This window comes from Scyliorhinus torazame, chromosome 7 (genome assembly GCF_047496885.1).
Source record: "Scyliorhinus torazame isolate Kashiwa2021f chromosome 7, sScyTor2.1, whole genome shotgun sequence".
In the NCBI taxonomy this organism is placed as follows: domain Eukaryota; kingdom Metazoa; phylum Chordata; class Chondrichthyes; order Carcharhiniformes; family Scyliorhinidae; genus Scyliorhinus; species Scyliorhinus torazame.
Window position 1 is genome coordinate 55,707,469 of NC_092713.1, and position 23,319 is coordinate 55,730,787.

The window sequence follows — 23,319 nt, forward strand, 5'->3', positions numbered from 1 at the left end:
AGGAAGCAAAGCAGAGGAACCAAATCCACCACAAATGACTGATGTCACCAACATCAATGCAACATCAGATCAGTCTCACAATTCTCAAGAAGAAATGCTCAATGTAACAGATACCACAAAGGACACGGACACCAATAACTGTGACAATGACTCACATCATCCAAACGGAACACTCATTGAGCGCAACAGCAACAACAAAAACAGACAGCGCAACAACACGAAGCGCTGCAGAAACAAGAACGACAGCAACATCAAAAACTACAAGCACAACTACAAAAACAACAATAAGAACAACAATGAAAACAACCAAGACAGAAACGTCAACAATGAAACAACGACCTGTACAACATGGTACAACTCTGCACATGAAAGACAATGCAACAGCACACTGCAAAACAATGGCAAGTGTTCAAACATGCCATGGCATGGCAACAAATCTCACTAATTCACATTTGCTCCACAACAAACAAGCAAACCAGCTTTCAAGAAAGATGACATGCAGAATCAATACCACAAAAACAGGAAAAAGTCCAGGTCAGACAACAAAGATGACATACAGAATCAATACCACAAGCATAGAAAAAAAAAAGCATAAATCAGACAACAAAGTGATTCGACCATTCAAATACCTCATTGATGGTTACTTAAACAAAATCAACATAAGAAGAAAGCAACTCGACCGAACAGACTCAAAGTATGGACTCACCAAAAATTTTTGTTTTTTTAAATTAAGATTGGACTCATAAATATTAATTGGCTTTGCATAATCATCAAGATCATTACAACTTGTACATAACATCATTTGTCTACCTATTTCACGCAAGCAAATCAAAACTTAAGAGACTAAATGTATTAACATTTGACGGACTAACTCATTGATTTTATGTAATGCCTTTGCAAACTGCATCCATTATGTTTGTTCAATTTTCTTTACAACATACAGAAAATATGTAACACGAAAAAAAGGGGGATGTAGTGATCTCTGTGTGTGCATGTACACAAGGGGTTAATGTGTCATCAGTAGCACCACATGATCACTAGAGAGCCGGACCAACAGGGCAGCCACATTGAGGCTCTCTCGCTCTTGGGTGCACTGTAATCAAAGCAACAGCAGACTAGTTTAGATGGCCAGTGGAGTTACGTATAGTTACCATAGTTAGATCTTGTTAACCTTATCACTAGTATCAAAGTTAAAGTAAAGAACTCATGCAAATATTGTTGTAGTTACTTAATAAACCTTTTGTTACTACTGGAAGAGTTCGAATCTTCTTCATCGGGATTCAGAATATCTCATCACTAAAGAAGGATTGAGTAGCACATGTTACCTATCACATATGTAACAAAACACCTTAGAGAGCACCTTCCAACCCCACAACCATTACCATCTAGAAGGATAAAAGCAGCAGATACCTAGGAACCCTACCACAAGGAGGTTCCCCTCCAAATCACTCACCACCTCAATTTGGAAATATATCGCCGTTCCTTCACTGTCGCTGGGGCAACATCCTGGAACTCCCTCCCTAACAGCACAGTGGGTGTACCTACAATGCAAGGACTGCAGTGATTGAAGAAGGCAACTCACCAGTACCTTCTGAAGGGCAACTAAGGATGGACAATAAGTGCTGGCCTAAATATTCCTTGATAGATTAGAGCAGTAACGTGTTAAAAGTTTGATTAATACAGCTAAAATGAGTTTATCACAAAAAATATGCATTTTTAAATCAATGTCAATCCACTGCCTTGAAAAATCAGCTTTTAAATGGCCAAACATGGCTTAAAAAAGATACAAAACTAACAGAGTAGTCAATTCCTTGGAAAATTGAAAGAAATACTTTTAAAACATACCTAGAAGTGACCTTGGGCCGTGAAGACCCAGCTTAATTTTTGGATCCTCCGTGAAGGTCTGTAACCAATACAATCAGTGGAAACTTTCAAATAGTGATTAATACGCCCGCAGGGTATGGGCCAGTTTTGTAGATTGGGTCTGCTTCCAGTGCAATGTTTTTAAAACTAGCAGAAACTCAAGTTGACCACTTAACACAAAAGTCTGCTTTAACCTTTGCAACCTTTTGTGTCAGTTACATCTGTTTTGGCCGCATTGTGCCCATATAACCAGCAGAATCAAGCAGAAACACCAACCAAACCAATATTGTCTTCCAAAGATCACTACAAATGACTTTCAGTTTTGGATTTTCTATTTGACTCATAGGTATAAAATTTGCAATTGTGCTGCTTAAGTTGGGTCAAAGGTGTTAGAGGAGCAGGGGTGTGATGTCATTATTAGGAACTCTGACTCATTGGACTTGGGGTGGGTGGCCCTAAGATCAAGGAGGTTTGATATCGGGGGCACTGGGATTAGGATTTTGCAGTACTTTTGAGAGGTCCCAGATCTAGAAGCACTGCAGGGGAACAAAGTGTAGAGGGTGTTATGAGCACTGAGAGAAATCCTGGAATCTGAAAGTTTGGTTATTAAAACACCTGGGGAAGACTGTCCTAGAGGACAGGAGAGGTGGCTATAGGGGAAATTGCAGGACATGATCTAGAGAATGAGACGCAAAGTTCACTTGGTCCCTTTAGAACATCAAGTACTGCCACAGTGCTCTCTTCACAGGCTCCTCCCCTAACCCACCTGTAGCTTTCTTTTGAGCCACCAGCATTTTATCTGCTGCCTTTAGGTGCCTTCCACAATTCAGCAATAATCTTTGTGCCTCTTTGATGAAGCTAATTTTCCATATACTAACAAAAAGATCTTGAAACATGCTGAAAAGTACATTGTTTTGGCAGATTCCTTTTTTCTATGAAAAAAATACCTTTAAACCCCCCAAAATGGTTTGCCTACTTTCTCAGATTTTCAAAACATTGGATTTTGAGCAGAAACGGAGAGAGCCGGGCTTTCCATGGTTCTCATTGACAGGCTCCACTCGAGTGGAACTAAGTAATTCAAATTCCTATTCAGCTAGTTTTATATCATAGATTATCATAGAATTTACAGTGCAGAAGGAGGCCATTCGGCCCATCGAGTCTGCACCAGCTCTTGGAAAGAGCACCCTACCCAAGGTCAACACCTCCATCCTATCCCCATAACCCCACCCAACACTAAGGGCAATTTTGGACACTAAGTGTAATTTATCATGGCCAATCCATCTAACCTGCACATCTTTGGACTGTGGGAGGAAACCGGAGCACCCGGGAGGAAACCCACGCACACACGGGGAGGATGTGCAGACTCCGCACAGTGACTCAAGCCGGAATCGAACCTGGGACCCTGGAGCTGTGAAGCAATTGTGCTATCCACAATGCTATCCCGTGCTGCTTAGAAAAATCTCAATATTTCCACATTGATAAAGAAATCCATTCTGGATGAACAATCTTTTAGAAGTCAATAAAATAAATAATGTGCTGTTAATTATAGGTTTTGTTCATCTGATCATAGTAGAAAAGGAACTGCCAGTGTTAATATTTAACACATATGAATTTAATAAGCACCTTGAAAAGCTGAAATAACTAAATTACCTGTCTGTTTCAAAGTCTTTTATGGAAAGAGCAAAGAAGTGCAGAAAGATGAGGGCTACAGCTTTATGCATCAACTTCTGAGAAATCGACTGAACAATATCAAGCACATACTTCAAATACATTTTCTGTTTTCCATACTTTGGTACCTATCAAAAAGATTTTTGTGAACCAGTTTTTAAAATGGGATATTACCTAGGGGAGCCCCCTTTTGCTCGCTATTGAATTGGCTTGAAGCCAGGATCCTGTCCCCCATCTTGGACGAATTTCCACCTCCAAGTGCTGCCAGGTAATCAAATGGCCAGCAGTTTTCCAGTCCCACCTGTCTGGGGCTACACAATCTAAGCTTTCAGCATCTAACCTTATTTTCGTTATGTGGCTCAGTGTCTATTTTGTTTTATGATGCTCCTGTGAAGCTTCTTGGAATGTTTCATAACGTTAAAGCACAATGTAAATATAAGTTGTTGTTGCTACTCCAGTTTCAGATTACCTAATTATTCAAAATATGAACGCAGAGCTTGTGTTTCAATACATTCCCATATTCATGCTAAATGAACTATTTTGCATGCATCAGAATCAGACAAGGAACCTGCAACTTCTGCCAACACAAGCCATGAAGTTACGTCTTGGGCACCTTGGGCGTGAGTGTGCTGGCTGGAGCATTTTGTTTTGGTACAAAATATTGCAGATGCTGAAAATCTGAAATATAAATAAGCAACGCTGGAAATACTAAGTACGTCTGTGGGGAAAGAAACAGAGTTAATGTATCACAATGATGATCCTTCATGGTAGTCTTCTCTCCTGGAAACACCTTTTACATGTATAGCAGTTGGACTTGGGGGTAGGGCAAAGAAAAATATCAAAACTGTTACAGTGCAGCTAAATAATCCCCAGACAGACACACTGAAAAAGGTTAGAATTGTACTTGTGTTCCACACTTTATTCATTAAAAAAAGCACTGAAATTTTTGACAGTTATATAAAATGGTAGTAGCATTACATAAATAGTATTAAATTTTGTATTTTTTGTCTTTTCAAACATCAGAGCAAGAGGTTACACAAAAAAATGAATCGTTGATGAAAGTAGATACTTTTGTGGCAACAAATACTGAATTAAGCTTTCAGTAGCGCAGAGAGAGGCGACATTTACTAAACACTTTTTTTTTTCATATCTCAACAGTAGGTACATCTAGTCAACGTTCTCTATCAGCGCATTTTTCCCCTAAAACTATGACAAACGGACACTGGTACAGTTAACACAAAGACATTCAAAAAAAGTTTTTTTTTTTTGCAATGCAACCGGACCAACAAGATTTACACTTTTTTCCCCAAAACCGTTCACAGGAAGCAGCTATCTGTAAAAAGAAAAACATTGGACGCAGGAACGTAACAGAAGAAAAACTTAAAACACTTTCTTTCTTGAATGAATGACATTGGAAAGGCAACAGCTTTGTAAGTTGAAACACTTTTTAAATAATTTGTTTTTTAATTGTTATTTATCGGTGTGGTATTTAGAACATGGTGGAGGTGTTATTAAGAATTATGATTTATTTAATGACAAGAGGTTGCACACGCAAGATCTAACAAAGGAAGCGGAGTGCTACCAGCTCATTCACTTCACAGACACCCGCGACTTTTCATTTTTTAAATAATTGTTCGAACCACAAAATACTGTCCTGACAGAGGTACATGTGGCAGGTTAATTAATACCCTTGTGTACTTTCATAAAGTACCAAGCCCAAATTCTTCTCCAATCTGCACCTGACCATCAACTCTTAAAAATAAAACTCATTAAAAAAAAAACCCCAATTCACCCTTGGGATCTATTTCAGACCCAGTGGACAGTATGCAAGTAGCTCTGCATAGAGATGCCATCTCCTTCACTCGTTCGCATACAAACGCACAATGCATGGGGAGGGGGGGTGGGGGGGGGTGGGGGTAACCTGAGAAATGTGCTCTGCAGTCTCCCTCCTGTTAAAACATTTCCAGCCCACAGTGAATTTCAAGTATCCCATTAATGACATAGAATATTAATTATAAATTAATATACTTTACAATTCTTTCAATAATTGACACATATAATATAATATTTACAGTTTTCAATAAATGCTTTTGCTACTTTTGCATCCCTGAGAATGGTCTCTTCTTTAAGTACCTTCACACACACACAAACACATGGCATATGGTCACATGTGAGTAAGCCATCTCACTAAACTGTTTTGGTGGTGCGTGAGGTTTAGTGTTGCTTTGCTTGTACATTTCTTTTAAAGAATGTGTACTCTTCCTTTTGCTTTAAAACCTGGTCACTCATGGAGATTAAAGCTGACTATGGGAGACAGCAAGATAGAGATAATCAGAGAGAGAGTGAGAGGGAGAGAGAAAGAGAGGAGAACAAGTGAGAGATAGAGGTATTTGCCTTGTGTGACAGAATTTGGTATAATGGATACACTTGTAAAGTGTAAGAAACTTTATATAACTTTGTTTTCCATAATCCTTGAGTTTTATGTGCGAGAACAATTATTTTTGTGGCTACTGAAATTATTGAACAATGTATAAATTGGTTAATGCTCAAATAAATGCTGACTGGCTCCACTGGTTGTGCCAAGACACTGAGTACCACTCCTATGAGACAAGATCACAGTTGAACAAAAAAATAGGAACCAATAAAAGTTTATAAATAGTGCATCAGCCAAAGCGTTCTCGGACAAGCATCATTAGCTTTTTCTTTCCCTTATAAATTTGTTTTAGATTATCTATGAACTGCGCAAATTGTATATGTCCATCCTGTGCCATCAGAAACGTCTCTCTGGCTTTGCTGAGAAATTCTATAAACTCCCCATAATGGCGAGGGCTGATGTGTGTTAGACGAGAGTGGGTGGTGTTGATATAAGCACCAATTGTGGCATCCAGCAGCTGACGGAGTGGAGCTTTGTCAGTCGACATTAGTTTACCAGAATTTCGCCGGCCAGGAATGCCTGCCAGTCCAGGGGCTGTCATTGTGCACCTGCGCAGAATGTCCGATAACACTGTGGCACATTGTACGCTCTTAACCACCAGAGGGATAATGGCAGCTAGTTCATTTTTTCCCAAGGAGTGGCTCAATGCACATGCCCAAAGAACGTCATTGATAGCTGGATGGGTGTCTTGGTTGTAGGCTAAATTGAGGTGGGTCATGGCGAGGCTTGCAAGTTTGAAGGCCCGCAACGGGTACCCTCTATGCTCCATATACCGAGCTATAGTAAACAATTGGGAGTAGGTCATACCCGTAGAAGCTGCATCGATAACAATTTGGTAGGCCGTCTCAAAGGCAATATGGTCTTTTTCACATAGAGTTAATGCAGACAGTGCACAATTCTGAGGATCCTTCATGGCACACTGAAGAGCAAGGGTCCGCGCACAGCTCGCCAATTCCTCCCGCTGTGTGTAGTCCAGGTTCAGCCGAAGAATGGTGTTGTGTGATGTGACCGTGGCTGCCACAATGCTAGTCGCTTCAGTTGGAGTGAAAAGTGTGTACCAGCTCTGCAGGATGCTGACCAAAGCTCGCACGCCTACAAGGAAAGAGGAGAGGAGAAAGAGAACAAAGTGTAAGTGAGCTATTCCACATTTAGACATTTTTCAGACTGATTTTTTTCCCCCTTTGTGGAACTAGATTCATCTCATCGGGTTCCTGCCTTAATAGGCCAATAAGAGAAACATATGGAAAAGGATGGAATGACTATAGTTAAAAGATAGAAAATATATTGTTTCATAATGTTAATATATTGTTTCATAATGTTAATGATCATATATTAGGCTTTCTCAGTTGCCCCTTAATATTCTGTTTTGCTTTAGAACCGCTACGGAAAAATTGTCTGCTGGTGTCATTTTTGTGGAAGTCTCATCTTTTGGTGAGTAGATTGCGGAACAGCATTTGGAGAAGAAATATAATGTTGCTGCAGCAAAACATCATGCTGCAATGAGCAGGGAAAGGAGAGGGAAGGGATTCCACTTGGTTTGCTGTTGCAATCGGTTTCTGAAAATAAAAAACACAAGGGATGACAGAGACCTCTGTATATGTACTAATTTCTTGGGAGTAACAATTAAAACAATGGAACAGACATTTTTTTGTAAAAACAGTTAATGGTCTAGCAACATTAAATAAATGACACTGCCCCCCCTGGAGGTACAAAGAATTTACATTGATATCCCTTGGAATTTTCTATTTGTCGTATTCCTTGTAAATATTATTGCTGAAACAGTGAATACTGGCAACATTGATCACGAGTGGACTACGGGTGAACTTGTCTTGGTGGAGCTTTTGAACCTAAGCTGAAATAAGAACACGGAATTCACAATATGGAAATAGCTGGTAACATGAGTGTACTCTGAAAGTCATGCAATGTCAGCTGTAAAAGTTTAATTTGTGACACAGACAGGAATAAACCAGAAATGGTTAGCATGAATTAATTAGCAAATTTATCCAATGGAAATCCAAGCAGAGTTAGCTCAATGTGTTCCAGTTTCTTGCATTTTTTTTAGATATCTTTGACACTCAAGATAAACTTAAAATTAATTTTGATTTGACAACATATTTCAATGCATGTTCTAAAAGGTTTATTGCAACAATCATAGTTGCATACCAACTTCTGTAGCACAGGTCACCAGCCAGCGCACCATTTCCCTGCGCCTCCAATTGAGGGTCGACAAGGTCATCCGCATCACCTGCAGGAAAACCAGATGAATTGGATTATTTTCCTTTCCATTAGGTATTTTCCCATCTCCCTGAATCCCAAACATTGTTCTCAGCACTAGATTAAAGGTGGCAACATGCCTCACAATTTCAACACTCTTGTGCAGCACTAGCAAAAACACAGTTTAAATCTCCCATCACTGGATAAATGAGGGAGAAGAACAGAATGCATTGCTTGCAACCTGCTCCAATTATTGGGGAACAGTAGAATGTTTCTGTATCCTCCAGCTCCATGAAGTGAAGGATAATAATGCACTCAAATCATTGGGGAATCTAAATAATGTGGAGTGTATTTTATGGATTCTATGGTTATATATTGATTATAAAATTGATGTGTACAAGAAATGCTAAAATCTACATTCTCAAAAAAAACAATTGCCCAGATCTTCTGTCCTTCAGATGGTCATATCCAGCAGTACCTTGGAAGATGTACTGGGGTCCCTCAGATGCCCCCATGTAAGCACTGCACAGGAATTGCCCAGAAAGTTTCAATTTTAATTGGGTAATTACCTTGCATCTGGGACCCTTCTAAACTCCAATTTAAAGTTGGAGACTTCAGATGGTTCCGAATTACTTTGCCAAATAGTCACTCAGGAAACGTTAGGACTAAAATTAGTTCTAACTCCTTGTTAACTGTACCAATCCACTGATTACACCCCAACCAACCCCCCAATCAGATTATCCCAATCTCCACCTGACCAACCCCTGCCCCCAGACCAGATCCCCCTGGCTACCTGACCATCCCCTCATCTTTCGACTACTCCCTCACCCCCAACTACCTACATGAAGCCCCGCCCCAATCCTTTAACCACTCTTTGACCAGCCCCCACAAACCATCCAAACACCCACCCACCCCACGATTACCGCCATGACAATCAGAATACCCCTTAATCATTCCCCACTGATCCATCCTCCTCCCTCACCCATTTATCTGACATTACCGTTTCTCCATGGCCTGTTAAAGTGGCTGGGACATTTAAAGCTACCAGTACGTGGCAGCTGGTGTTGTGAAAAGGGGCGTGGTTTCAACTCCCCCAATGCTCCTACACTACACTAAAGGGCTCCAAGAGCAGCCAAGTTCCACATTTCTCAGCAGACTGTGATTGGAGGCCTGGGTGAGAAACATGGAGTTATGTTCTAAGGTAGGAAAATAAGAGGGGAGTGGATTGCCACTCCATGGAAGATTCAGTCCAATAATTTCTGTACTATGCAAAGTGCTTATATTTTCAGGTTTTTGTTATTCCTTCCCTCTCCTGCAATCTCGCTCTCTCACCCACAACTTCTCCCATCTCCCTGTCCTTCCTCTGTAAATAGAAACATAGAAAATCGGAGGAGTAGGCCATTTGGCCCATCAAACCTGCTCCTCCATTCAATGTGATCATGGTTGATCCTCCATCTCAACACCATACTCCCACTCCTTTATAGTGGAAACAGCTCACTGGGCGTTTGTGACCTTCTGGTGCCTCACTGAGGGAGCCATTTTATAACATAAACCTGGTAAGTGAGAACCGGAAGATTGCCTCAGGAAGGCAGAGAGCATTATCAGAGACCCCTCCCACCCAGTCATTGCCTTCTTCCAAACCCTTCCACCAGGCAGAAGGTACAGAAGTCTGAAGACCCACACATCCAGACATAGGAACAGCTTCTTCCCCACAGCTATAAGACTCCTCAACGACTCTCCTCGGACTGATCTGTTCCCTGTAAGAACACTATTCACGATGCCTTATGCTGCTCTTGCTCATGTATTTGCTTTGTTTGGCCCCTTGTTCTGCACTGTAACCAACCACTGTTTGTCGATGTACCATTTGTCAATGTACTCTGTTGATTATTCTTTTGTCTACAATGTACGTACTGTGTACGTTCCCTCGGCCGCAGAAAAATACTTTACACTGTACTTTGGTACATGTGACAATAAATAAATGAATCAAAAATCAATCAAATCAAAATCAGATTGTAGCAACTGTGTGCAATATCATAGCTAGAAGTACATCAATGTTTTTTTTTCTCTGAAGGAGACCAGTCAAGAAAATATTTTTAAGCGCTGTACGTTGGCTGCATATTGTTGAATCAATCTACAAAGCCACTGGCAGGTGCCCGAGGATTTGGTCGTCCATTTAATTTCCAAGTTATACCATGCTCATTGTGGAGAAAGTGGAGAAAAGAAAACGGGTGGATTCTGGTCATCAGACTAACGCTGCTTCTGGTATTTGGCCTAAAGTAGGATACGTGGTCATTTGGGAAAGTTCCCCCTCAACTGTGAGAAGTGCATTACCCAGAACAGCTTGCAAAAGAGGAAAATACAGAACTTCTTACTCTTGATTGATGAATAAATATTCTACATAGTTTCCTTGTTTTATTTAGCTCAGGCATAGTTCTGCTAGGTTGGAAACATGTTTCTTGGTAGGGGAGGGGCTTCCCACGAATTTCAAAATAAATTCAGTGACATCAAGATGCATGGAAACACATGAATTAGAAATTGCCAACAGTTTAAAGGAGGGAGTCAATCTTTACATCTACCCAAATGGGTAAATAAGAATCTCAGTTGCATGCCTTATTCAAAAGACGGAGGCCTGGATTTTCTCCATGACCCGGCCCCGGGTCACTGACCGTGTGGAGTTGACACATTCTCCCAGTGTCTGCGTGGGTCACACTCCCACAACTCAAAAAGATGTTCAGGGTAGGTGAATTGGCCACGCTAAATTGCCCCTTTATTGAAAAAAATGAATTGCGTACTCTAAATTTATTTAAAAAAAGAAAATGGGACTTCCGGGTGCGGCGATGACCAGCTGAGTCGCACGTTTCGGCAGCTCCCTGTGAAACGGACTTTTGGGCTCTTGATAGGAGCCCCAACGGCAATTTTGACGGCTAAAAACACTGTGCGGTAAACCAGAAGGGAATCCCCCCTGGATACGGATGGAAAAAGGAGGAGAGAGTGGCCAGATTGCAGTGGATCCTTTAGAACAGCGGCAAGGAAGGCAAGCAAAAACCAAGATGGCAGTTTAACATGGGGCCCTGAACAACAAGAGTTCTTGAAATGCTGTGTGGAAGAGATCAAAAAGGAAATGAAGAAAGAGCTGTTGGCCCCGATACTACAGGCGATCGAAGGGCTAAAGGAGGAACAAAAGACCCAGGAGCGGGAGCTTCGGGTCGTGAAGGCAAAGGCAGCCGAGAATGAGGACGATATACAGGGCCTGGTGGTGAAGACGGAGACGCAGGAGGCACATCAGAAACGATGTGTGGAAAGGTTGGAGGCACTGGAAAACAACGCAAGGAGGAACAACCTGAGGATTCTTGGTCTTCCTGAAGGTGTGGAGGGAGCGGACGTCGGGGCATATGTGAGCACGATGCTGCACTCGTTAATGGGAGCGGAGGCCCCGGCGGGTCCGTTGGAGGTGGAGGGAGCATACCGAGTGATGGCGCGAGGACCGAGAGCAGGAGAAATTCCCAGAGCCATAGTGGTGAGATTCCTCCGTTTTAAGGATAGAGAAATGGTCCTTAGATGGGCGAAGAAAACTCGGAGCAGTAAATGGGAGAACGCGGTGATCCGCGTTTATCAAGACTGGAGTGCGGAGGTGGCGAGAAGGAGGGCGAGCTTTAATCGGGCCAAGGCGGTGCTTCATAAAAAGAAGATAAAATTTGGAATGCTGCAACCGGCAAGACTGTGGGTCACATATCGAGGGAGGCACCACTACTTTGAGACGGCGGATGAAGCGTGGACTTTTATTGTGGAAGAAAAACTGGAATGAGCGGGTTATTAAAAAGAACGTTTGAACAAAGTGGTGGGGCGAATGTGGGGGGCAAAGAGGGGTTTTATGTACTAATCCTGCGATGTGGTAACTTTTCTCTCTCCCACAGGTGGTGATGGGGGGTGGAGGGGAGGTGGAGGAGATGGGGCGTTGGCCATTGGGGGCGGGGCCAAGGGAGAAGCGCGGGCTTGGTTCCCGCGCTATGATAATCATGGCGGGAATAGAGAAGCAGGAAGGAGGGGGCGTCGCACGGTGCGAGCCGAGGTCACGGGGGGAAGCCGAGGTCAGCCAGAGTTTGCTGACTTCTGGGAGCAACATGGGGGGAGTAATTACGCTAGCGGGGGATCTAGCAGGGGGGGTGGGAGGGGGGAATTACTGGGTTGCTGCTGCTGGGGAGAGGGGGGAGCTGGTATGGGAGAGGATGGGCGGGGGGGCACCGCCAGGGGGAGATACAGCTGCGTGGGAACCGGGTGAGGAGCTGGAAAAAGGTGATGGCTAATCGACAAGGGGGGGGGGGGGTAGGAAGCCCCCCAACTCGGCTGATCACGTGGAACGTGAGAGGGCTGAACGGGCCGATAAAGAGGGCACGGGTACTCGCACACCTTAAGAAACTTAAGGCAGATGTGGTTATGTTACAGGAAACGCACCTGAAACTGATAGACCAGGTTAGGCTACGCAAAGGATGGGTGGGGCAGGTGTTCCATTCGGGGCGAGATGCGAAAAACAGGGGGGTGGCTATATTAGTGGGGAAGCGGGTAATGTTCGAGGCAAAGACTATAGTGGCGGATAACGGGGGCAGATACGTGATGGTGAGTGGCAAACTACAGGGGGAGACGGTGGTTTTGGTAAACGTATATGCCCCGAACTGGGATGATGCCAATTTTATGAGGCGGATGCTAGGACGCATTCCGGACCTAGAGATGGGAAAGCTGATAATGGGGGGAGATTTTAATACGGTGTTGGAACCAGGGCTGGATAGGTCAAAGTCCAGGACTGGAAGGAGGCCGGCAGCAGCCAAGGTACTTAAAGATCTTATGGAGCAGATGGGAGGTGTAGACCCGTGGAGATTTAGCAGACCTAGGAGTAAGGAGTTCTCGTTTTTCTCCTATGTCCATAAAGTCTACTCGCGAATAGACTTTTTTGTGCTGGGTAGGGCATTGATCCCGAAGGTGAGGGGAACGGAGTATACGGCGAGAGCCATTTCGGATCACGCTCCACACTGGGTGGACTTGGAGATAGGGGAGGAAACAGGAGGGCGCCCACCCTGGAGAATGGACATGGGACTAATGGCAGATGAGGGGGTGTGTCTAAGGGTGAGGGGGTGCATTGAAAAGTACTTGGAACTCAATGATAATGGGGAGGTCCAGGTGGGAGTGGTCTGGGAGGCGTTGAAGGCGGTGGTTAGAGGGGAGCTGATATCAATAAGGGCACATAAAGGGAAGCAGGAGAGTAACGAACGGGAGCGGTTGCTGCAAGAACTTTTGAGGTGGACAGACAATATGCGGAAGCACCGGAGGAGGGACTGTACAGGGAAAGGCAAAGGCTACATGTAGAATTTGACTTGCTGACTACAGGCACTGCAGAGGCACAATGGAGGAAGGCACAGGGTGTACAGTACGAATATGGGGAGAAGGCGAGCAGGTTGCTGGCACACCAATTGAGGAAAAGGGGAGCAGCGAGGGAAATAGGGGGAGTGAGGGATGAGGAAGGAGAGATGGAGCGGGGAGCGCAGAGAGTGAATGGAGTGTTCAAGACATTTTATAAAAAATTATATGAAGCTCAACCCCCGGATGGGAGGGAGAGAATGATGGGCTTCTTGGATCGGCTGGAATTTCCCAAGGTGGAAGAGCAGGAAAGGGTGGGACTGGGAGCACAGATCGAGGTAGAAGAAGTGGTGAAAGGAATTAGGAGCATGCAGGCGGGAAAGGCCCCGGGACCGGATGGATTCCCAGTCGAATTCTATAGAAAATATGTGGACTTGCTCGCCCCGGTACTGACGAGGACCTTTAATGAGGCAAAGGAAAGGGGACAACTGCCCCCGACTATGTCTGAAGCAACGATATCACTTCTCTTAAAGAAGGAAAAGGACCCGCTACAATGCGGGTCCTATAGACCTATTTCCCTCCTAAATGTAGATGCCAAGGTCCTGGCCAAGGTAATGGCAATGAGAATAGAGGAATGTGTCCCGGGGGTGGTCCACGAGGACCAAACTGGGTTTGTGAAGGGGAGACAGCTGAACACGAATATACGGAGGTTGTTAGGGGTAATGATGATGGCCCCACCAGAAGGAGAAACGGAGATAGTAGTGGCGATGGATGCCGAGAAAGCATTTGATAGAGTGGAGTGGGATTATTTGTGGGAGGTGTTGAGGAGATTTGGTTTTGGAGAGGGGTATGTTAGATGGGTGCAGCTGTTGTATAGGGCCCCAGTGGCGAGCGTGGTCACGAATGGACGGGGATCTGCATATTTTCGGCTCCATAGAGGGACAAGGCAGGGATGCCCTCTGTCCCCATTATTGTTTGCACTGGCGATTGAGCCCCTGGCGATAGCGTTGAGGGGTTCCAAGAAGTTGAGGGGAGTACTTAGGGGAGGAGAAGAGCACCGGGTATCTTTGTATGCGGACTATTTGCTACTATACGTGGCGGACCCGGCGGAGGGGATGCCAGAAATAATGCGGATACTTGGGGAGTTTGGGGATTTTTCAGGGTATAAATTGAACATGGGGAAAAGTGAGTTGTTTGTGGTGCATCCAGGGGAGCAGAGTAGAGAAATAGAGGACCTACCGTTGAGGAAGGTAACAAGGGACTTTCGTTACCTGGGGATCCAGATAGCTAAGAATTGGGGCACATTGCATAGGTTAAATTTAACGCGGTTGGTGGAACAGATGGAGGAGGATTTCAAGAGATGGGATATGGTATCCCTGTCAATGGCAGGGAGGGTGCAGGCGGTTAAGATGGTGGTCCTCCCGAGATTCCTCTTTGTGTTTCAGTGCCTCCCGGTGGTGATCACGAAGGCTTTTTTTAAAAGGATTGAAAAGAGCATCATGGGTTTTGTGTGGGCCGGGAAGACCCCGAGAGTGAGGAAGGGATTCTTACAGCGTAGCAGGGATAGGGGGGGGCTGGCACTACCGAGCCTAAGTGAGTATTATTGGGCCGCTAATATTTCAATGGTGAGTAAGTGGATGGGAGAGGAGGAGGGAGCGGCGCGGAAGAGATTAGAGAGGGCGTCCTGTAGGGGGACTAGCCTACAGGCTATGGTGACAGCCCCATTGCCGTTCTCACCGAGGAACTACACCACAAGCCCGGTGGTGGTGGCTACACTGAAGATTTGGGGACAGTGGAGACGGCATAGGGGAAAGACTGGAGCCTTGGGGGGGTCCCCGATAAGAAACAACCATAGGTTTGCCCCGGGGGGAATGGATGGGGGATATGGAATGTGGCAAAGAGCAGGAATAACACAACTGAAAGATCTGTTTGTGGATGGGAAGTTCGCGAGTCTGGGAGCGCTGACCGAGAAATATGGGTTGCCCCAAGGGAATGCATTCAGGTATATGCAACTGAGGGCTTTTGCGAGGCAACAGGTGAGGGAATTCCCGCAGCTCGCGACACAAGAGGTGCAGGACAGAGTGATCTCAAAGACATGGGTGGGGGATGGTAAGGTGTCAGATATATATAGGGAAATGAGGGACGAAGGGGAGACTATGGTAGATGAACTAAAAGGGAAATGGGAAGAAGAGCTGGGGGAGGAGATCGAGGAGGGGCTGTGGGCAGATGCCCTAAGCAGGGTAAACTCGTCGTCCTCGTGTGCCAGGCTAAGCCTGATTCAGTTTAAGGTATTACACAGGGCACATATGACTGGAGCACGGCTCAGTAAATTTTTTGGGGTGGAGGATAGGTGTGCGAGGTGCTCGAGAAGCCCAGCGAATCATACCCATATGTTTTGGTCATGCCCGGCACTACAGGGGTTTTGGATGGGGGTGACAAAGGTGCTTTCAAAAGTAGTGGGGGTCCGGGTCGAACCAAGCTGGGGGTTGGCTATATTTGGGGTTGCACAAGAGCCGGGAGTGCAGGAGGCGAGAGAGGCCGATGTTTTGGCCTTTGCGTCCCTAGTAGCCCGGCCAGGATATTGCTAATGTGGAAAGAAGCCAATCCCCCGGGGGTGGAGACCTGGATAAATGACATGGCGGGGTTTATAAAGCTAGAGCGGATTAAGTTCGTCCTAAGGGGGTCGGCTCAAGGGTTCACCAGGCGGTGGCAACCGTTCGTCGAATACCTCGCAGAAAGATAGACGGAATGGGAAAAAGAAGGCAGCAGCAGCAGCCCAGGATCGGGGGGGGGGGGGGGGAGGAGGAACCAGAAGGACTCTCAGGGTTGTTAATATATACTGTATAGTATGTATAGGTCGTTGCTACAGATAATTATATATTGGACTGTTAAATTATATTTTTGGAGAGTGTTACTTGTGACAAGGCAGGCCAATTAGGGCTAGTTTTCATTTTTGTTATTTATTATTTATTCATTTTTTGTTTATAAAATAGGTCATTGTTATTTGTGTTGTTATAATATTGTGTAAAGGATGCACAATGTACTGTGTTGGTTGACCAAAAATTTTCAATAAAATATTTAATAAAAAAAAAAGAAAGAAAATGGCAGAAATGCCCGAAAATTGTAAGTCCCGCCCTTGATTCCGGCACTTCCCATTTTCGCGGGGTCCGGAATGGGGGCAGTTTGCATTTAATGGAGGCAACTGGCCATTTAGCTCATCAGCTGACTCAGAGTAGGATTTTGGTAACCCAGGACTGTGAAACCTGAAGTGTGCTGAATAGATGGACCCGGTAAGAGCAGGTCTGAACATTGTGCACCTCTTTGGGTAGCCAGGGTACCCCTTGGAAAAGTAAAGTACCCCTTTGGATATGGTCCCGGGGCATCTTTGGGGGAGGTCAATTGCCTTTTGAAATTTTTAAAGTAGGCATAAATGTACATAAAAGGAACCTCAACCTACTGTCAAGTTCATTGGAACTATCAACAGAGCTGTCAAAATCAATTGTCAAAACTGTGAAAAACTGTCGAGAAGACCTGTAAAAAGAACTATCAGGTGGAAATGACAAGAGGACCTTTAAAAAGTGTCAAGAGGAAATGTCAAAAGCACATGTCAAAGGAAGCTGTCAAGTTATCAAAAGTCCTGCCCTTTAAATCTTTAAAATAAAATGTCTGAAGTGTTAAAAAAAAAAAATCATTCCTTGCTATTTCGCTATGTCTGTTAACAGGAGGCTATTACTGGATAACTGCGAGTGACTGATTTCAAAACCATCCATTACCACAGTAGAATGCGTGCCATTCCACAGTTTGATTAACATCTACAAGTGGTTATAGTCTCTTAAATGTGAGACCATGAATTCCAATGCTTGTTGTTATAATGGGCTGTGTATTTCAATGAAATGTTTTTGTTAGAAGGCTTTATGTAATTGCTGGAATGTAAATGAAGAAAATGGTTTTTTCTTATGAGAGTGCTTTTTTCCAATATAGTGAAGTCCAAAATAAATACGTATTAATCTCTACAAATGTCCTGAGGTCTATTCATGGTGGATGCTGAGTGAGTTGACATGGTTGGTATAGAGTTGTGAGTGGGGGGGTGGCATGGGTTAGCACTAAGTTGGAAGAGGGGCTATAAAGGGCCATTGGGGACATGGGTTGGCACAGAGGATATGAGGGGCAATGGAAGGAGGCTACTTGGGCATCAGTTGGCATGGACAGCATGACTGGCAGGTACAGAGCATCAGTTGGCATGGAGAGTACAAGGGCTATAGGTTGGCATGGTGGGTACGAGGAGTATGATTGAGTACAGGGCATGAGGTGGCTTGGATGGGACTTGGGGAAGTGTGTTCAGGGTGTGTGTGTGAAGGTATGAATACGGGCTTGGGGTGGGGGGGGGGGGGGGGGGGGGCGTTTTACATTTTTATTCTTTTTTTTACATTTTGGACAGAGTACGGGATCCCCAAAGCAGGCCTTCTGCTCAACCCACCTGCATCCTCTTCACTACTTCCAGGGTCACCCACCCTGACTTCTAATTTGTTCTGCTATCAGGGCAGCCATTTGTAAAAGTCATGTTCGGGGAGCTGGGAATTCTCCCAAATCTACACACCCGATTCGCAGGCGAAAAGCCATGCTTGAATCTCTCCCAATTGCATTGAAGTATCATCCTGGATTATGTGCTCAAGATTTGAGCCCACAACTATTTGACTCAAAGGTGAGAATGTTACGATTAAGCCAAGACCATTTTCAAACATTATTTAGACAGTGGACCAGAGTGGCATTGGAATAAGTCACATCAAACGTTTCCTGTAGCCTCATCACATTACGTTCCCCACAGGACTATGTCGAACATCAGAAGAAACAAATTCATCATGCAGAGAATCAGGGGCACCAAACCACATTGTACTTTAAGGTCCAGCCATTTGGGCCACTATTCACTGTTTTGCCCTACTGATATTTTCCTTTACTGGAATTATATCTGTTATTTACTTCAGAGTTGCCTTCAATTGGGAGCCATCCTGAGTGCATCTTACGCTCCAACAGAATAAAATTGAAAATATTATATATTTGCTGTCCCAGCTCAAAAATTCTGTGTCTCCACTGATGGACTTCCTCACCCTCCCTCTCAATTTTCTTTCCGTTCTTTCCCTTCCAATTGCTGTACTGCTTACCAGCTGATGTCTCATCTCCTAATAAAAGAAAATTGGTTTCATTAGACTCTTCTGCAAACAATGTTGTGACCTTATTACCTTCCTATTCCACAATACAAATCAGACTCCAAGACAGGCTTCCAAAGTTGCAAATCAAATCTCGCTCAATGATCTATTTTGGGCCACTCAATGGACTCTATTTCAAAACAAATTTTCCAATTAAGGGTCAATTTAGCGCGTCCAATCCACCTACCCTGCACATCTTTGGGTTGTGGGGATAAGACCCACGCAGACACGGGGAGAATATGCAAATTCCACAAGGACAACAACCCAGAGCCGGGATCGAACCTGGGTCCTCGGCGCCGTGAGGCACTCAATGTACTCTATGCCAAGAGGATGCACACAGCTGCTCAACAGAAAAGTGCCCTAAAATTCCACCCCACATTTTCCTCGTCTCAGGTTTTCCACCACATTTTCAGAAGATGGGATCAAAATAGGCTATTTCTAGGTCTCTAGCGATGCTTCCCTCGAAATTATTTGCAAAATTTCCCTCCTTGCTTCCTTGTGGACAGAGGCTTACTCTGACAGTGCTTCCCTCAAAAGCACTGCCTAGATTGGGTTTGTTTATTCTGGATTGGTGAATTTATTGTTCTTACCTGCAATCCAAGCTCCAGAGCCACGTTGAGAAGCGTGATATCGGGTGGAATGTCAGCTGGTGTTGCTATTTTAAACGCATCCTGGGCCAGTTTAAATATGAGGGAGGAGGAGTGAATGTTCTTCCGAATAGCTTCCAGGACAGTCCGCAATCGCAGCATATCCCCTGAAAATGGTCAAAGGAAGTTAATTGGGCCTAGTTTGGGAGTTTGAAGCTCCCAATTCAGTCTGTGAATAACAAGGTTAGTGCCATTATAATCATAGAATCCCTGCAATGCAGGAGGCCATTTGGCCCGTCGAGTCTGCACTGACCCTGCGAAAGACACGCTACCTAGGCCCACTCTCTCTTCCCCCCACCTCCTCCCCACTATACCTGTAACTCCACTTAACCTGTTGGACACAAAGGGGCAATTTAGCATGGCCAATCCACCTAACCTGCGCATCTTTGGACTGTGGGAGGAAACTGGAGCACCCGGAGGAAACCCACGCAGACACAGGAAAGAGTGTGCAAACACCACACAGTCACCCAAGGTCGGAATTGAACCCGGGTCCTTGGCGTCGTGAGACAGCAGTGCTAAACCACTACGCTACCGTACCACCTTATGGAAACATCATTTAACTTTGATGCCAGTTTAGGTGGTCTCTTTACATATTGATTGGGAGAAGTTTGGTTTTGATTTAAGGGTTGAAAATTGTTTATGCTACTGAAATTCTACAATACTCTACGCAGTAACAGGTTCAAAAAACAGCTTCTTCCCTGCTGTTACCAGACTCCTGAATGACCCTCTTATGGACTGAACTGATCTCTTCACACATCTTCTCTACTACACTCCATATGCTTCACCCAATGCCCGTGTCTATGTATTTACATTGTGTATTTATGCATGTAATGATCTGTCTGGACTGTATGCAAACAATACTTTTCACTGTACCTTGGTACACGTGACAATAATTCAAATCCAAATCCAATATAGGAGACAGGATCTGCACCCTATCACCTTCCATGCAAATATGAATAGATGGAAAAGATAAGACAGTAAAAGTCCAGCTATTTCATGAGCCTGGTCCATTCAGTCATTATTGTTATTTTGACTCTCAGTACTCCCCAGCTATCAGCAGCTTTGCAATTGCCTAGGAAAGGCAAAAAAAGAGAAAATAAATACGAGGCCAATTCAGGAGCTCTGGAAAATTCCTCTTTGATCCAGGAGTGTGGTGTAATATGAACTGTCATATTAAAATAAGTGAGAAAGCAGGCATTGAAGAGGAAATAAAGAGTTTACAGATTGATATAAACAGGCTAGGAGAATGGGCCAAAATTTAGCAGAAGGAGTTTATAGAGTCATAGAATAATTGAGGTTTACAGCCTGGAAACAGGCCCTATGGCCCAACTTGACCATGCCGCCCAGTTTCTACCACTAAGCAAGTCCAAGTTTCCCGCATTTGACCCATATCCTTCTACACCCATCTTACCCATATAACTGTAAAAAAGCATTTAGAAAGACAAAATTGTACCTGTCTCTACTACTGCTTCTGGCAGCTCGTACCAGACACTCATTGTGTGAAACAATTGTCCCTCTGGTCCCATTTTGTACCTCTCCCCTTGAACCTATGTCCTCTAGTTTTAGACTATCTAACTTATCTGTACCCCTCATTATTTTATAAACCTCTATGATCACCCCCTAAGCCTCCGATGCTCCAGGGTAAAAAGTCCCAGTCCACCCAGCCTCTCCTTCTAACTGAAACTATCAAGTCCCAGTAGCATCCTAGTAATCTTGGGCGTCATTCTCCGCCGGCGGGAGTCTCCGTTCTGCCGGCGCTCGGGGGTTTCCCGACGGCGTGGGGGTGCCCCACAATGGGAAACCCCATTGACCGGCCGGTGTTACGGAGACTTCCGCCGGCCGGTCGGCGCAGAAATGTGGCGGGGCGGGTAGGAGAATTTCGCCCCTTATCTGCACTCTTTCTAGTTTAATAATATCCTTTCTATAATGGGGTGGATAAGTGTGAGGTTATTCATTTTGTCCAGAAAAATAGAAAGGCACATTATCTAAATGGAAAACAGATTCAAAATGCATCTGGGTAGAGGGATCTGGGTGTTTTTGCTCATGAATGGCAGAAAGTCGGTATGCAGGTACAGCATGTAATAAAAAAGGCAAATAGAATATTAGCGTTTATTGCAAAAGGACTGGAATATAAAAGTAGAGGTGATGTTGCAACTGTATAATGGGCAGCACAGTAGCACAGTGGTTAGCAGTTGCTTCACAGCTCCAGGGTCACAGGTTCCATTCCCGGCTTGGGTCACTATCTGTGCAGAGTCTACACATTCTCCACGTGTCTGCGTGGGTTTCCTCCGGGTGCTCCGGTTTCCTCCCAGTCCAAAGATGTGCAGGTTAGGTGGATTAGCCATGCTAAATTGCCCTTAGTGCCTAAAAGGGTTGTGTGGGGTTACAGGGATAAGGTGGAGATGTGGGCTTGGGTAGGGTGGTCTTTCCAAGGACCGATGCAGACTCGATGGGCCGAATGGCCTCCTTCTGCACTGTAAATTCTATGATTCCATAAGGTGCTGGTGAGACCACACCTTTTTAAAAATAAGTATTGTATGGAGTATTGTGTCCAGTTTTGGTCTCCTTATTTGAAGAAGGATGTGGTGGCATTGGAGACAGTTCGGAGGAGGTTCACCAGATTGATTCCAGGATAGGGTTGACGTATGAGGAGAGATAGAACAAATTTGGGGCTTATACTCGCTGGAGTTTAGAAGAATGAGAGGGGATCTGACCAAGGAATATCAAATTCAAAGAGGGATTGATAAAGTTAACGCAGACCAAATGTTCCCCCTTGTGGGGCAATTTAGAACAAGAGGTCACAGATATAGGTTGATAGGCTGTAGATTTAAAATTGAGATGAGGAGGAACTACTCCTCGCACTGGGTGGTGAATTTGTGGAACTCACTATCCCATAGTGCAGTGGAGTCTGATTCATTAAGGAGTCTGTTTCAAGAAGGAGATAGATATATTTATGATTTAAAAGGCGGGTTAAAGGGATATGGGTAACGGCAGGGAGGTGTTTTGAGACCAGAAAGAGATCAGTCATGATCTGATTGAATGGCGAAGCAGGCTCAAAGGGCTGAATTGCCTAGTTCTGCTCCTAATTTCTATGTCATTCTGTATATTTTAATAGACCAGAAATAATTTTAGCATTATACCATTAAAAAGCCACACACATCACATTGGGTGCATGCTGCTATACAAATGAAAATAAAATAATTTTCCCAAATATACTATCTGGTACGCCCTATGGAAATGCTCATATTTATCAACATCTTACTGGGTAAATAAATTTACTTCATGGGTACCATAATGAAAATTATGTGGCTTACTGTTCTGTTCTCCCGACTTAGAATACAGTGGGTAATTTTGGTACCATCAACCCAAAATGAACAACATTTTGTTCTACTTTGTTGTAGAATGGTACACACCTAAGTTAGGCCCAAACCCATGTTATTAGCTTTTGTTTCAATAAGAGATTTGCCATTCCAAAGAAGGAATATTAGGCAGGATTCTCTATAGCCCGACGCCAAAATCGTATTCCGAAATCGGGGTCGGTGCTGGTTTGATGTCGATCTGCCATGCTTCTCCCCTTCCAAAATGGTGTCATCCTGACGTGCGCCATGGGCTATTTCAGCGCTGTTGGTGCGTCATCGGCCGGCCCACCCGCAATGCTCCGCCCCCGATGGGCCGAGTTCCTGACGGCGCGGGACACGTGGGGTTTGAGCCGGCGTGCCGGCTGTGTCCAGCACCACCACACTCGGTCGGGGGGTCGTCTGCTAGGGCTGGGGGGACTGGCGGGCTGTGGGGTCGTGGTTTGCGGGTTAGGTTACGTGCACGGCTGGCACCATGTTGTACTGCGTCAACCGTGCGCATGTACAGCCCAGGACACTGCCATTCTCCGGCCATTTTCAGCATGGGCGGATCAGTCGCTGACAATGCTAGCCCCTCACCGGAA

The 23,319-nt window shown here is 44.6% G+C and overlaps 1 protein-coding gene across 2 annotated transcripts in view; it reads right to left on the reverse strand.

Moving 5' to 3' along the window:
* Positions 1–4,418: 4,418 nt before the first annotated feature.
* Positions 4,419–23,319, reverse strand: part of zswim5 (zinc finger, SWIM-type containing 5) — a 301,620-nt gene continuing 282,719 nt past the window's right edge. The window contains exons 12-15 of one of the 2 annotated variants that reach the window (XM_072510736.1): positions 19,323–19,486; positions 18,688–18,705; positions 8,129–8,210; positions 4,419–7,057 (exon numbers count right to left, since the gene is read on the reverse strand). In XM_072510736.1, coding sequence (XP_072366837.1) covers positions 6,195–7,057; positions 8,129–8,210; positions 18,688–18,705; positions 19,323–19,486 — 1,127 coding nt within the window. In that variant the 3' untranslated portion in view covers positions 4,419–6,194. The remainder of the gene's footprint in view (positions 7,058–8,128; positions 8,211–18,687; positions 18,706–19,322; positions 19,487–23,319) is intronic. The other variant, XM_072510737.1, reaches the window with a different exon arrangement.